General features: G+C 48.6%; 1 protein-coding gene across 1 annotated transcript; it reads left to right on the forward strand.

Annotated features, from left to right (window-relative positions):
* Window positions 1–2,290: 2,290 nt before the first annotated feature.
* Window positions 2,291–3,163, forward strand: LOC131210304 (uncharacterized). Its single transcript, XM_058203532.1, has one exon. The coding sequence runs from the start codon at window positions 2,291–2,293 to the stop codon at window positions 3,161–3,163; it is 873 nt and encodes a 290-aa protein (XP_058059515.1).
* The last annotated feature ends 9,427 nt before the right edge of the window (window positions 3,164–12,590 follow it).

The following is a 12,590-nucleotide window of genomic DNA, read 5'->3' on the forward strand; positions in this document are numbered from 1 at the left end:
CCATTAAAGATGCGTTAGTGCGGCGAAAAGGGTCAACGGCCTACCGGGCCGCTTTCCAGCGGCTGCGTGGAACGGCGTATGTGTATGTGTGTATCGGAAAAAGGAACTGACTCTATTGCGTGGTGTTCTTGGGGGAAAAGAAACAATTCCAATGAACATAACGTTCATTGCTAACTCTCGTTAAAGTAGGGCCCTGAACAAAAAAGAAAACTTTGAAACTTTGTAGAACCTCTTGTAAATTAATATTACCCTAATTCATTAGTCTTAATTCCACCCGGTTGCTGCCAGGGGGATAACAATTTATAGCCATTTTTACAATTTTCACCCAACCCAGCAACGCAGCGCCGGAAGCGGATCCAGCGGAGCGCTCCATTTTTCCTGGGGCTGCTGAAAAATGTTCCTCAATTTAATACCGAACCGCTAATGCTGATGTTGGCTGGGTATGTTTTGCTCGCGTGAAACTGTTCCGAACGCTGCACCTACTGAAAAGCCAACAAATCCTTGCTCCGCTAGCCACGAACGGAAATATCGTTGGTATAGAACCAGGTTATCTCTCTGGCGCAGAAGTGAACAAGAACCTCGCCATCCGAGGACAAGAACAGGCAAAGTGAAACAGAAAGAAAAAATCTACGCTATCCTTGGCTCCACTTTCGCGCTGCCGGATGCGAGCAAGGCAATTAAGCTGCTCCCTGATCTCCGGTTACGCCTAAGCGTCATTAAGGCTCCTTTCGGGCAATTCTGGGCGCGAGAATCGCGCGAGATTTATTAAGCGGCCCACCGTTTGAATAATTAGCCTGAAACATTGCCCAACACGCCACGACACTGACCGCAATGAAAGTGGCCTCCAGTACCGCAGTAATCTTCAAAATCCCAACTCCGTTTGTGGAGGGAAATCGGAAACACTTGGCCGGCTAGGGATTAATGAAGTGTCAGGACCCTGAAACTGCACTTCGGAGGTGTCTCCGCGAGCGTACTCGATATGACCCGCTGCACAGCCGTTGTCGACGCCCATCCGAACCGTTTGAAAATTTATGGCCTTCTGGTGCTCTCCGGACCGGAAGCACGCGTCTGCCATGGGGAGGACCATCACCGAGCGATGCCGCTTTATTTATGCATGTCCCCGGTGGTTCTCCAACAGCGCGACACACCGCTGAGCCACTGTTTCCCGACTCCGACTTTTCATTTAATATTCATTACTGGCAGTTAGTTGGCACCCGGTCCACCGGGTTGCTGGAGACAGTAACTTCTAGCCATTCTGGAGCTAGAGCTGTCCACTTCGCACTTCGCTGGCTCTGGCCGACAATAACTCAACAAGGCCAGCACACGCCTGGATTATTTATGGCCGGTGACTTGACCGGAGCGACAAGCGACTGTGCTGTCAGGACATGCTGCTGCGCGGCAACAACTTCATCATTCCGGGGTATCGGGAAAGGACCCGCCAGGAAGCGGAAGTACACTAGGTGCTGCCTCTTGGGGAAACAGCGTGCGAGCGAGAGAGAGAGATTGGAAATGCGAAGAAATGGCCAAGTTGAAGTTCAAGTTGAAAGCCCCCCAGCTCCGGTCTGAACCCGCAGAGAGAAGGGGAAAACCTCGGCCTGGGATGGCGCCGGCCCAAGGTCCGACGAAGAAGGAACGGAAAATATGAGACCCACACGAGACCTCAGGTTGATCGCGAGAGAGAGAGAGCGAGAGAGCGCGTGTGAAAGAGAAACAAGGAAGAACTGGAGGTATGGATGAATGAATTGGCCCCGTCAAGACTGTTGGAAAATGCTGCGACATTACCATCATGACCGCGCAGCTCACTCAGATGCCCCCCCACACGTGTCCATGCATGTGTGTGTTTGTGTGAGAGAAAGAGAGAGAGAGAGAGAGAGGCTCAGATTGGAGTTGCTGATCGTGGCGCCGAAGATCGAGTAACGCCACAAGGGCGAGAGCGAAAAAGACGGCCGGGCGAATGAGGCGAGACCCGGACCGAAACGACGACGGTGCGAAGATGAGATGAAAGCGAGAGAGAGAGAGAGAGAGAGAGAGAGAGGGCGAAGGAAAAGCGTGTGGGCATAATACGACCCCCCGGGGCGGGGGGGCGGAAGGAGCCACCTCAGGTGCGCGCGGGGGTACGTTTATATAAATTGACCGCTCGGCGGTCCGACAGAGCACAGACATATCGTATCCGTATCACGGTGCACATCGGATCCGAGTCCGAGAAATCCCAGCCCAGCCAGCCGTTCCGTTGCGCCGTGTTCCGAGTGTGTGATCCCGACCGATCCCGACCGAGTGTTTAGGTAGCGCGATGGCCTTCACCTACCGAGTAGCCGCTGTGCTGTGTTTGGCCCTGACCGTGGCCGTGGCCTTGCCGGCCGAGGAGGTGCGCTCGTCGCGGAACGCGATCAACACCGACAGTGACCTGGTCGGGAGCATCTACAAAGAGTGCCTGTCGTCGGACTCGATGTCCTGCGTCAAGTACAAGCTGTTCAGCTTCATCGACCGCGTGATGGCGAAGCGCAGCGTGATCGCGCTCAGCGACGGCGTCACGATGGTGAAGACCCCGGGCGTCGCCGAGGGTGAGACCGAGGGTGCACCGCGCTCGCTGACCGGCGACGAGTCGCTCGAACAGCTGATCCTGTCCCGCGTCCAGTCCTTCCTCTCGACCTACACCATCAAGGTCGACCTGAAGGGCTCGGACATCGTGAGCGCCGTCACATCGACCGGACGCGCCCTGGAGGACGTCTCGGAGAACCTGCTGGAGAACGAGGAGGATGGCCCGACGACCGGCGAAGCCCGTGGCAAGAAGAAGAAGGCCGCCAAGATCCTGGGCCCACTGCTGCTGGCCGTCGCGCTGAAGGCAGCCGCCCTGTTGCCGCTGCTCCTGGGCGCCATCGCACTGATCGCCGGCAAGGCGCTGCTGATCGGCAAGATCGCGCTCGTCCTGTCCGCCATCATCGGGCTGAAGAAGCTGCTGTCGCAGGAGAAGCACGTCACGTACGAGGTCGTCGCCCATCCGCACCACTCCACCAGCCACACCTCCAGCCACGGGGACGCGTACGCGCTCGGCGGCTCGTACGGCGGGGACGCCGGCGGCTACAGTGCCAGCTCCGGCCATGGCGGCTGGGGCCGCTCGATCCAGGATGCCCAGGACCTCGCGTACGGCGCCCAGAAGCCCTAGAGATCCCGCACCCCCCAGTACCTGACTGCAAACTACGCGACGTACGAGGTTTCCCCGGCCGCCGGAAGATGGCCAAGGACGAAGCGTTCCCCAAACACCATCACCACCACCATTCGACACCGGCACACACACACCTACACCCAGCCAGCAGTACCATTCGAATACTCAGCCGCCTAAGCCGCCTAAGCCGCCGTGTTCAAACAGCCGCCGCGGCCGCCGGCGGCACTCATTATTTATTTAATTTATTATGCGCGTCCAGCGAGGGTTACGAGGTTTGTTGTTTTTTGCCTTCGCCCTTCGCCTGTGCCTGTGTGTGTACGTGTGTATGTGTGCGTGTGACATTCGCCTGTAAGCTGCCGCTGCCCCTACGCAAGGATAACAAGGATGCCCCGTCACCTAACACAACGCACAGACCCTGGACCAACCTGAAAGACCTGAGCGGCTGACGGCTTCCGGCTTCCTCCTTGTCGCATATCCTTGTTCTTCCCGCGCTCTCTCTCTCTCTCTCTCTCTCTATTGTACTATATTGTTTCTGTCTCGCTCGCTCTAGCTCTAGACCTAGCTCTAGGACCTCTCCTCTCCGATCTGTAGCTTTACACGCGGCGTTCCAGGCGCCACGTGGCTCTAACTCTCTGCACCTTCTGCCGCGAACAGGTTCAAAGACTAAACCACACATGGCCCCGGCGGCTCACCCAGTTCAGCATCTCAAGCAAACCCGAGATCACCAAAACAACGAAAACGAGGGCGAAGAAATAAATGCTCAAATTGTTTCCAAACCGCTGTGTACCCTGATTCCTGCTAGTTCCTTGCACCAGGGCTGGGCCATTCCGACTCTCCCAAGAGTCTCCCAAGGCTCGATTGTGCGCGCCCTGATGACGGGAAACGGGGCCACGCAGTCTCGCAAATTACTTTCGATTTGCGTGCATGCGACGCAAGAAGAAATGGTCCGGACGAGCACGCAGCGATCGGGGCCAACCGGGGGTGCTGGGAATGTGATTTGCAGCTTTCCACACGGTTCCTCCCACAATGTGCCGGGCTGGCGCTTTTCCACCGATTAGTCCGCCCGCCAGGCTCGACCGGGACCGAAGCAAATCATGCAGAGGGTGCATTTCGTACGTCGTTAAATTATGGCTCTGGCTCGGTTTGAGATCTTGGGGCGTATGATTTGTGTGGTCCAGCCCCCCGTTTCCCCCAGCGGGTGGAGAAGTGGACCCGCGGACTTTTGGGCGAACGAACTGCAACCGACGACTCCGGTTCTGAATGGGTTTCCTATTTATGGGTTCATCTGGGACGCAGAGATCCGTTTGCAGACCCCAGTGCTGCAGACGTTTTCAGACAACAAAACCTGGCGTTCTTGGGATACTTTTCCACGAAGAAATCCCGCACGCCACGCTCGGTGTCCAATTGGAACGGTGGTGAACCCGAAGCCACCGTGCGCTGAGTCAGTCTAAATTTTGCCCCATTTCCCTACGCGCTCGCTGTAGTGACTGGAGAAAGTAGCAGCTGGCGTGCGGCTGGCAATCGAATGCTCCGCGAAAAGTGAAACATTGCCACGGGCTGCGCTTGAACCACCGGATCGTGTTCCGTGCACCGCCGCAGCAATGCGAGCTATGCAATTTCTCTGCCAGAGTTCACGATTCGCGTGTTCGCGGTTGCTTCCGTAGCTTTTATCCCTAGAACCGGAACACCGAACGGAGCCGTAATGACATCCTTTGTTGAACCAACCAATCTGGGGGTCGCGGGTCACAATTCGAATGCAGCAAACCATGCACCGTGCATACTGAATACTTCCAAAATACTAAATAAAGCACAAGTCAATTTTGCTCCCTTTCGAACTGGGTTTGAAAGAGACTGTCGTGCCGTCTACGCTGTAGCGATTGATTCGTTTCCATGCCAACGATCTCAGTTCAAACCCGGGCAGTGCATCATTGAAAGCTACCATACGCTGACGGCCAATATGCCAATATTCATTGGAATTTGAATGCTCCATTTGATCGCTTGTAACTTCAGATCCACGCATGGCAGGTTTCAAACTCTTCTCGAAGCATAAACAGGTCGAAGCTGCTGAACTTCGTCGTCACAATAAAAATCTGCGGCCTTTCTGTGAAGTCACAAGAATTAGTTTCGACCGCAAACTGCCGCCAGCATCGAAACGAATTGAGCAATAAAAGAGCACAACTTTTTTGCGCTACTTTTCGCCATAAAAATTAAACCGCCTGACGGCTCTGCAATTGAGCAGCGCGAAGAAGAAAGTCGATAAAACGTCGGGAAAGCGCAAAGGAAAATTTCCCCTTTTTCCCGTTGCATAGATGTTGGCGGCGATGCTACGAGCGCCGACGCCAGATGCCATAATTTATTTAGCTTCATTGGCAATCCCGGAAACGCCATTCGGGGGATTTGCTCGTTTGAAGTTCTCGAACCGCTGGGAAGAAGCAAAAGTTTGAATGCAATCAACGTTTAACACATCGAAGAAAAAAAACTCTTTAACATACTTACTGGGTCTGTGGCAGACCTTATTTAATAATGTTAGTGTTTGGTTCGGGTAATAAAATTGAATGCTGATGAAAACAGTTGGAAAATTATCGAAACATCAGGCTGTTCAATAAGTGTTGTGCTTCGATAAGAAAAACTTAACTGTATGGTTTACAATACATTTTATTATTCAGTGTAGTTTACTTGAACATCAAATACACTTGTTCCAACCAGATTCCAATTTATGAATTCTATTCCTGAAGTGAGATCAGGAAAGGCTGCAAAAAACTCTTTCACAGTTGGTATGATCTCATTATTTGATCGAAAACACTGGAAGTCTGGAAACAGATGTAAATCGCTAGTGGAGTAATCTCGTGAATACTGGACTGCAATCAAATGACAATTCGGACAACAATTCGAACTTTAATTTATGGATCCTTCATCTGATCTTAAAGGTTACAATACTATGCAGAATTTATTATTTTCACAGTTTGCAATTAATAAACAAGCAGAGTTTCTTTTCGCATCCTAAAACACATTTTGGCCGATTTTTGGACATGAATTTATTTCGGAGCCGAAGAACCAGGTTTGCACCACTCTTCAGCCTCTTGTTTTAATTCAGAATCGTGGTGATGGCGAGCTCATTGTGCACACAGATTTTTGAAATCCAATAAAATATTGCTTACACTGCCCAATGGGCCTAGGGCTTCTATTAAATATATTTCAATCACTGGACGATTTTCCAATACGATATCCTGTATTTTTTTACGATATTAGATGTTGTTGCTGCTTATGGACGTCCTTGACGTGGATCGTCTTCAAGGCTTGTACAACCAAGTTCAAATTCAGCAACCCATCTTTTAACTGTAATAATGGTAGGCGGTAGGTCCTTATATCGTAAGAGTAGTTAACAAGCTTTTAAATCTCCAAATAATAACAATTAAATCACTGCAGGATTCTTGAAATGTCCATTGTAAAAAACTGAATGGCTTGTAAACAAAGAGTGAATTGACAGATGTAAATATAACTTTACATAAAGCATGGTCCACTTAGAATCGGGAACAATTGCATTAGCTCTATCTCAGGGTTGGTTTGACTTAGGAAGCATGTCAAGGTGTCAAAATGAAAGTATTTTATTGTACTTTAAGAGAAAAATTTAAAAATGGATTTTGTTGGTCGTCGGATAACATCGCGATTTTTCTGTGGAATGTACGCCATCATTTTCTGCACAATCTTCTGGTCCACCTCAGCGGCTAATTTTTTCCAATTTCTAGCCATCTCTGCAGTATCCCGCATCACCTTTTCAGTCTTCTTCTTCCTACTGATTGTTGCCCAATGTTTAGATTGGGTCGATATCCTTTGCGATGAAATCCACCTTATTGTCACGGTACCACTGAACCACCTCCCTGCTGTAGTGGCAACTTCCTAAATCAGGACAAAACTTAACCTTTGACCTTTGTGTGACTTAATAATTATAGATAGAACTAGAACTTGCTAGATAGAAAAAAGATAAAAGCAAGTTCGATCCACCCCGTCAGAACGTGTTTTAGCGACTAGGTTTTGCTTAAGTGTCCCGTTTGTATGCTTACATGCTAGGAAAAAACAGAAGTTTCTTCATGGACAGATTTTCTGGACAGTACTTTTGTTGGCACCATATGTTTATGCAATATCCCGAACCGAAAGTCCAGGAATCGCCTTGATTGTTCTCAAAACTTTCCAGTTCAGCTGCCAGTCGTATGTTGCACTACGACGTCTACTCTGAATCATTCGATCTATGAACTGAATCTATGAATCTTTCGATCTATTGGGTTCCCGAAAATGGCGAAGCACCGCATATGTAATTGATTTTGCGAATTTTTGTGTTTTTGAGATTTGTAAAGCAGACCACGTGGGGTTCTCGATGTGAGTGCGCAGACATATTTTTCTTCTTTCTAGTTCCATTAACTTGCTAGCTCCATTAACTTTCTATAAACTCCGCGTTTAAAGATGAAACCTTCAGCACTGAAAGTCGATTGTTTACTAAAGCCATAACTATCAAAACATTTGAAATCCGACCACCAGAGGCGCTGCTACAAAATATAATACTTTTCCCGATTCCAATTGGACCATGCTTTACGTTCATATGAAGAGAGCACCAACATAACAAAATAAATTTAAGCCAGCAGCAGTGCCCTATATTGTAGCAGCGTAAAATTTATTGAACAACCCAGTAGAAATTCACTGTCGAGTTTGATACTTTTTTGCGGAAATTACAAAACGGGCCGCAATTACATTCACATCACAATGCAAACATCGCACAAAACAAACAAAAACATTCAAACGAATTATCACGCCCTTTCGTGTCATTGTTAAATGGATTATTCTCATTTGCACATTCACCTCATTAGCCCGGAACCGGAAAAGGCAAAGTGTCGCGACCTAGGGGTTGGGCACAAAAAACAAACCTCCTCAGTAGCGTAAACATTTGTGTCAACTTTGCATTTTTCCGCTTCTTTAGCCCATCGGCCATCCTCGACGTTAGGGACTGAGCTTCGCCAACCTTCTTCCAGTCTTCCGGCCAATACTTTATCAGCCACATCGTCGTCCCGATCCCATCGGGGATACCCGCTCTGCCGCTCTGCCCTTCAGCTCTCCTTCGACAGCAGCAGTTGGAAAGAAAATCTTGGGCTTCATTCCTGTGAAAAAGTGAAATGTGTTACAAACGAAACCTGACCGCGCGAAGTAGGAAGTGGTTCTGAAGCCATTGCCCATTTCGCGATCCGTCGCGATTTCCAACCCATTTTTCCTCGCCATTCACGCTCCCGGTGGCCGGTGGCGAGCGAAAGGACGGTCATCTGCCCGCGGAAACCTGCGGTTGTGATCAATGTTTATAAACATTCCACTTTTTCATCCGCCTCGTCCTCGAACCAGTTCTCCGCCGTTTCGCGCGCGCCTTCGTCTCGTGTTCGACGAAAAATCTCGTGTTTCCAGTAGTTCCGTGCTCGCCCCGCGTAGACGATTTGTAGTTACAGCCGGGCGGGCGCAGTGTAATTGCTGCTTCGCACTACCAAAAACTGGTTTTCGGTGACTGTTCCGGCGGCTGGAAGGTTCGTGTGGACAGCCACTACGGCCGATTGAGGGTCAGTATTCCAGGCCACGGATTTTCAGATCAATCGGTGGCGTGGGTAGGCGAAAGCGGGAAACGGAAATGTAACACTTTCAGTATGTTGCCTAACAGGTCCACGGAGTACGGTGAAGCGTTCAACGAATCGTGTCACGTTCAAAATTTCAAGAATCTATGCCAAATTCACAGTTTTACGCCACCTTCGGCTGTTAGTTTTAAGGCCACCCTCACACGCCGGCCGGACCGTTTTCTAACACAACCGTGTGTAGAAGTAGATGAAATATGTAGTCCACAGTGGACAGGGACGTAGACGAGACCATAGATTTGACGGATTGACCGAATCCGACAGTTGGTCTTTCAACCACTGGAACGCACAAACGAAGCACTGTAATGTAATTATTATTCAGTGTAATTGGATTTTATTTCAAGATGAGGCATATTTTCATTTAGTACACTAAAAAGTCAAATTTTAGTGCCCTTAAAGGGAAGAAAATTAAACTTATTTTATTATAATTATATTAAATTAATTTTGAATTAAACTGTTTGAAATTGTCTTATTGTAAGAAGTTCGTATCAGTGCTCACAAGCAATATATTTGAAAATGGTTTCTAAAAGGACCTGAATGGACCTGTCCTCAAAGAAACTCAAAGAAATCTACTTACTCATCATAAGAATCTACTAAGTTTACCTGTAAATAAAACCAACATGATGACAATAATACTCAAATATTGTTGAAGATAATTGATCCCTAAGGAATGCTTGTTAAACTCGACCATTTCAGACATCAATAAAAACATAAAAGCTTGTAAAAATGACTAAATTGTGACTTGTATAGAAAAGTGAGCCAATTTAGTTGAGGTCAAAAGAATTGTGTGCAGTGAAAACAATGCGAATTTTTTTAGCTTTAGTATAGAGCGCTACTGATAGGCTAAATTTGTTTTGTTATGTTGGTACACTCGTATGAATTTTATTTTAATACGAAGTTTTATTTCAATCTCACAATTCATTCTTGTTTTACAAGCCATTTTTCAGAAGCTAAAAAACCTTTTCCATCAGAACAATGCATCATGTCACTGCGACTTTTTGGCAATGGCAAAAATCTATAAATTAAAGTTCGAATATTTGCATCATCCGTTGTAGTCACTAGATTTAGCCCCTAGCGACTATCTATTTCCATACCTAAAATATGACAGGAGGGGAAAGCGTTTTTCATCAAATAATGACGTAAAAAATGCTGTGGAAACGTATTTTGCAGCTCTTCCCCATTCTCACTTCATGAATGAAATTCATAAAATGAAATCCGATTGGAACAAGTGTATTGATGTTCAGAGAGACTATAGTGAATAGTGCAATGTTTTTCAAACCATACAGTAATGTTTTTCTTATCGAATCGTAAAACTTATTGAACAGCCTGGTAAACTCTAAATATAAACTCGAATGCTTTAAAAAGTGTTTATAGTTTGTTAGTCAATGGTTTCATTTACAACTCCGATAACTCACCTTTACTTAGCGCATTAATGTAATAGTTGATCATGAATAAAATATATTTTTTCTGCAAACGACGTTTATGTTTCTTTTGAAATTTTTTTTTTCTTTGCATAAATCTGAAACAAACCGTCAGGCACTTTGTGTGCGTTCTTCTCACGCCTGCCTCCCGTTTCGAACCTAATCACCGCGGGAACGCCGTTTTTCAAATGATTCCAAACATAACCACATGCGACTAGAACTATGACTATTCCTTCCGTAATCTTGGCACCTTCTTCAGTAGTGTCATCACTCGGGGCCAGTACGCCTAGGATGCTAGGATGCCCGTTTATGCAACCGACCATCGATTATCGACAGCATCGTGACGCGCCGTTACGGGAAGCTGGCAACGGTTTATGCAGTTACCTAGTATCTATTATCTCTCGGCAGCAACGACGACGACATCGACGGCGACGATGATGATGATGTTACTGGCCGTGGCGTCGCCTTAGAACCTGGCTGACACAGTACGCTTAGTCGCACCATCCACCGTCAAATTTGTGGACCACCGAATGGCCACCGGCGGCCAGCCAGCCAGCGTTGTCCGTAGTGCACCGGGGTCCAATTACGACTAGCATCCCGAGTTCCTTCGTGCGGCCAGCAGAGTCTCGACGCAGAGTTTAGCCACTGCACCGTGGAAACCGAGGAGGCCAGGCGAAGGCGTTCTGGCCCGATTTTCTCTCCGCCAACTCCGGAGAGCAGCCCCAACTCGTAGCCCTGTAACAGACTCCTGCAGACCGTGGTATGTTGCGCGGGTGCAGTCATGCTTCCCGCGTTCGCATGCATGCCTTGCAGCTTTCCGCCAGCTGGGGGATGGAATGTAAATTCAATTAACAAGATTCGTTCAATAATTAGTAGAGTGGATCTTCGAGAGAGTGCCGGTCCGTTCGTCCACGCTCCCGATGTTTTGGCAGCTCCAGTTCGGTCGCGAACCCTCGTTGGCTGTATCCTGATCAATCAAATTTGTACATTACCCTAATCAATCGCTCAGACGTAGCTGATTGGAGCGCATTGAAGCTTAAACGAGTTCAACACCAGTTCACGACCTTTACTGGTGGCGCATCTCTTAACGTCACTGCACTCCTAGCATTATCCTAGATTCGTGACATGGCCCTTCTGAGTGCCCTTTCGAAGGACAGTTTTTACGACACAAATTTCAAAAAGGACACCAACGCAAGGTGAAGCAGTTTCAACATGTTGCGCGTTACGGTGGGGCAATAAATTTCCGGAGCGCTAAGCACAGTCACATTATCTTCATTCGGGCATCTGGCCAGCCCAACGTTTTGCTGCCGATAGTATCTCGGGTTGCCCACTGAACAAACTCCAACTCCGGGCGGTCTGCAACGATGTTTACATCCTCTTAGAGTCATCGTAAAACTATTATGGAAATTGGGCCGTTTTTAAATACCTCTACGCCCACCGACCGACGGGCACGGCGTGGTTTATGGCACGGCCATTTTTCTCACTCCCTATCAGTACTGATGCGATCCGTACCGATAAATCACACCCAGGCGCGCACTCAAGAGGCCGTGAAACATAACACAGCACGGCGCATCACAAACTCGAGCACATATCGAGGATGATTCCAGAGTCAAACTTGGTGCCCATTTCAACGCGCCGCATTTCAGCCCAACCGCCAGCCCCTTTCGACGATCGATACGGCACATAAAAGTAAACGCAGGGCTACAGGGCATACTTCCGAGCGGCTTACCATGGCTCATCAGAAACAGCTGATGTGTGTGCAGACGAGCACGACGAGCCACGCATGTTTTGTGCAGAAAGTGCATCAGATGTGGGGCCGGCCGAAGCTGCGGACCCTCTGGATTCCACCGCCGCTCGCGTATCGTTTAATTAGCTTATAATTTGTCTGATTTATAGAACAGAACGGCCTGCATCTCTTACTAGCCCGTTTGTTTATCCGTCCCTCCCGCGGGGGCCACTACTATTGTTTTCGCTCGACTTTCCTCTACTTCTGCTTCTTCTTATTGTTCGGCCTCCGTGGAATGGAAAGTGTGCTAACCGAGAGACCCCGGCACGAAAGTGATCTGTTGCTGATGAAGTTTTTGCTCCACTCCGCAAAATAAGGACGCACGAGGGATCGGGTGCGTACTGAGAGCCCCAGAAACACTGGAACGTCAGCTGCAACGCGGTAATCGGTCAGCCCCGGAGCAGGTGCTGGAAGCTCGAAATCAATTTGCAATTATGATTTGGTGCCTGGTCGACACTTGGCCCGACCTGGGACGGAGATCTCTGCCACCGATAAATCTCCGACGCCCGTCGGCGGATATTGAAGATGAAATTGAACAATCACCGACACCCGGAACGGGC

This window comes from Anopheles bellator, chromosome 2, assembly GCF_943735745.2.
Source record: "Anopheles bellator chromosome 2, idAnoBellAS_SP24_06.2, whole genome shotgun sequence".
NCBI lineage: Eukaryota > Metazoa > Arthropoda > Insecta > Diptera > Culicidae > Anopheles > Anopheles bellator.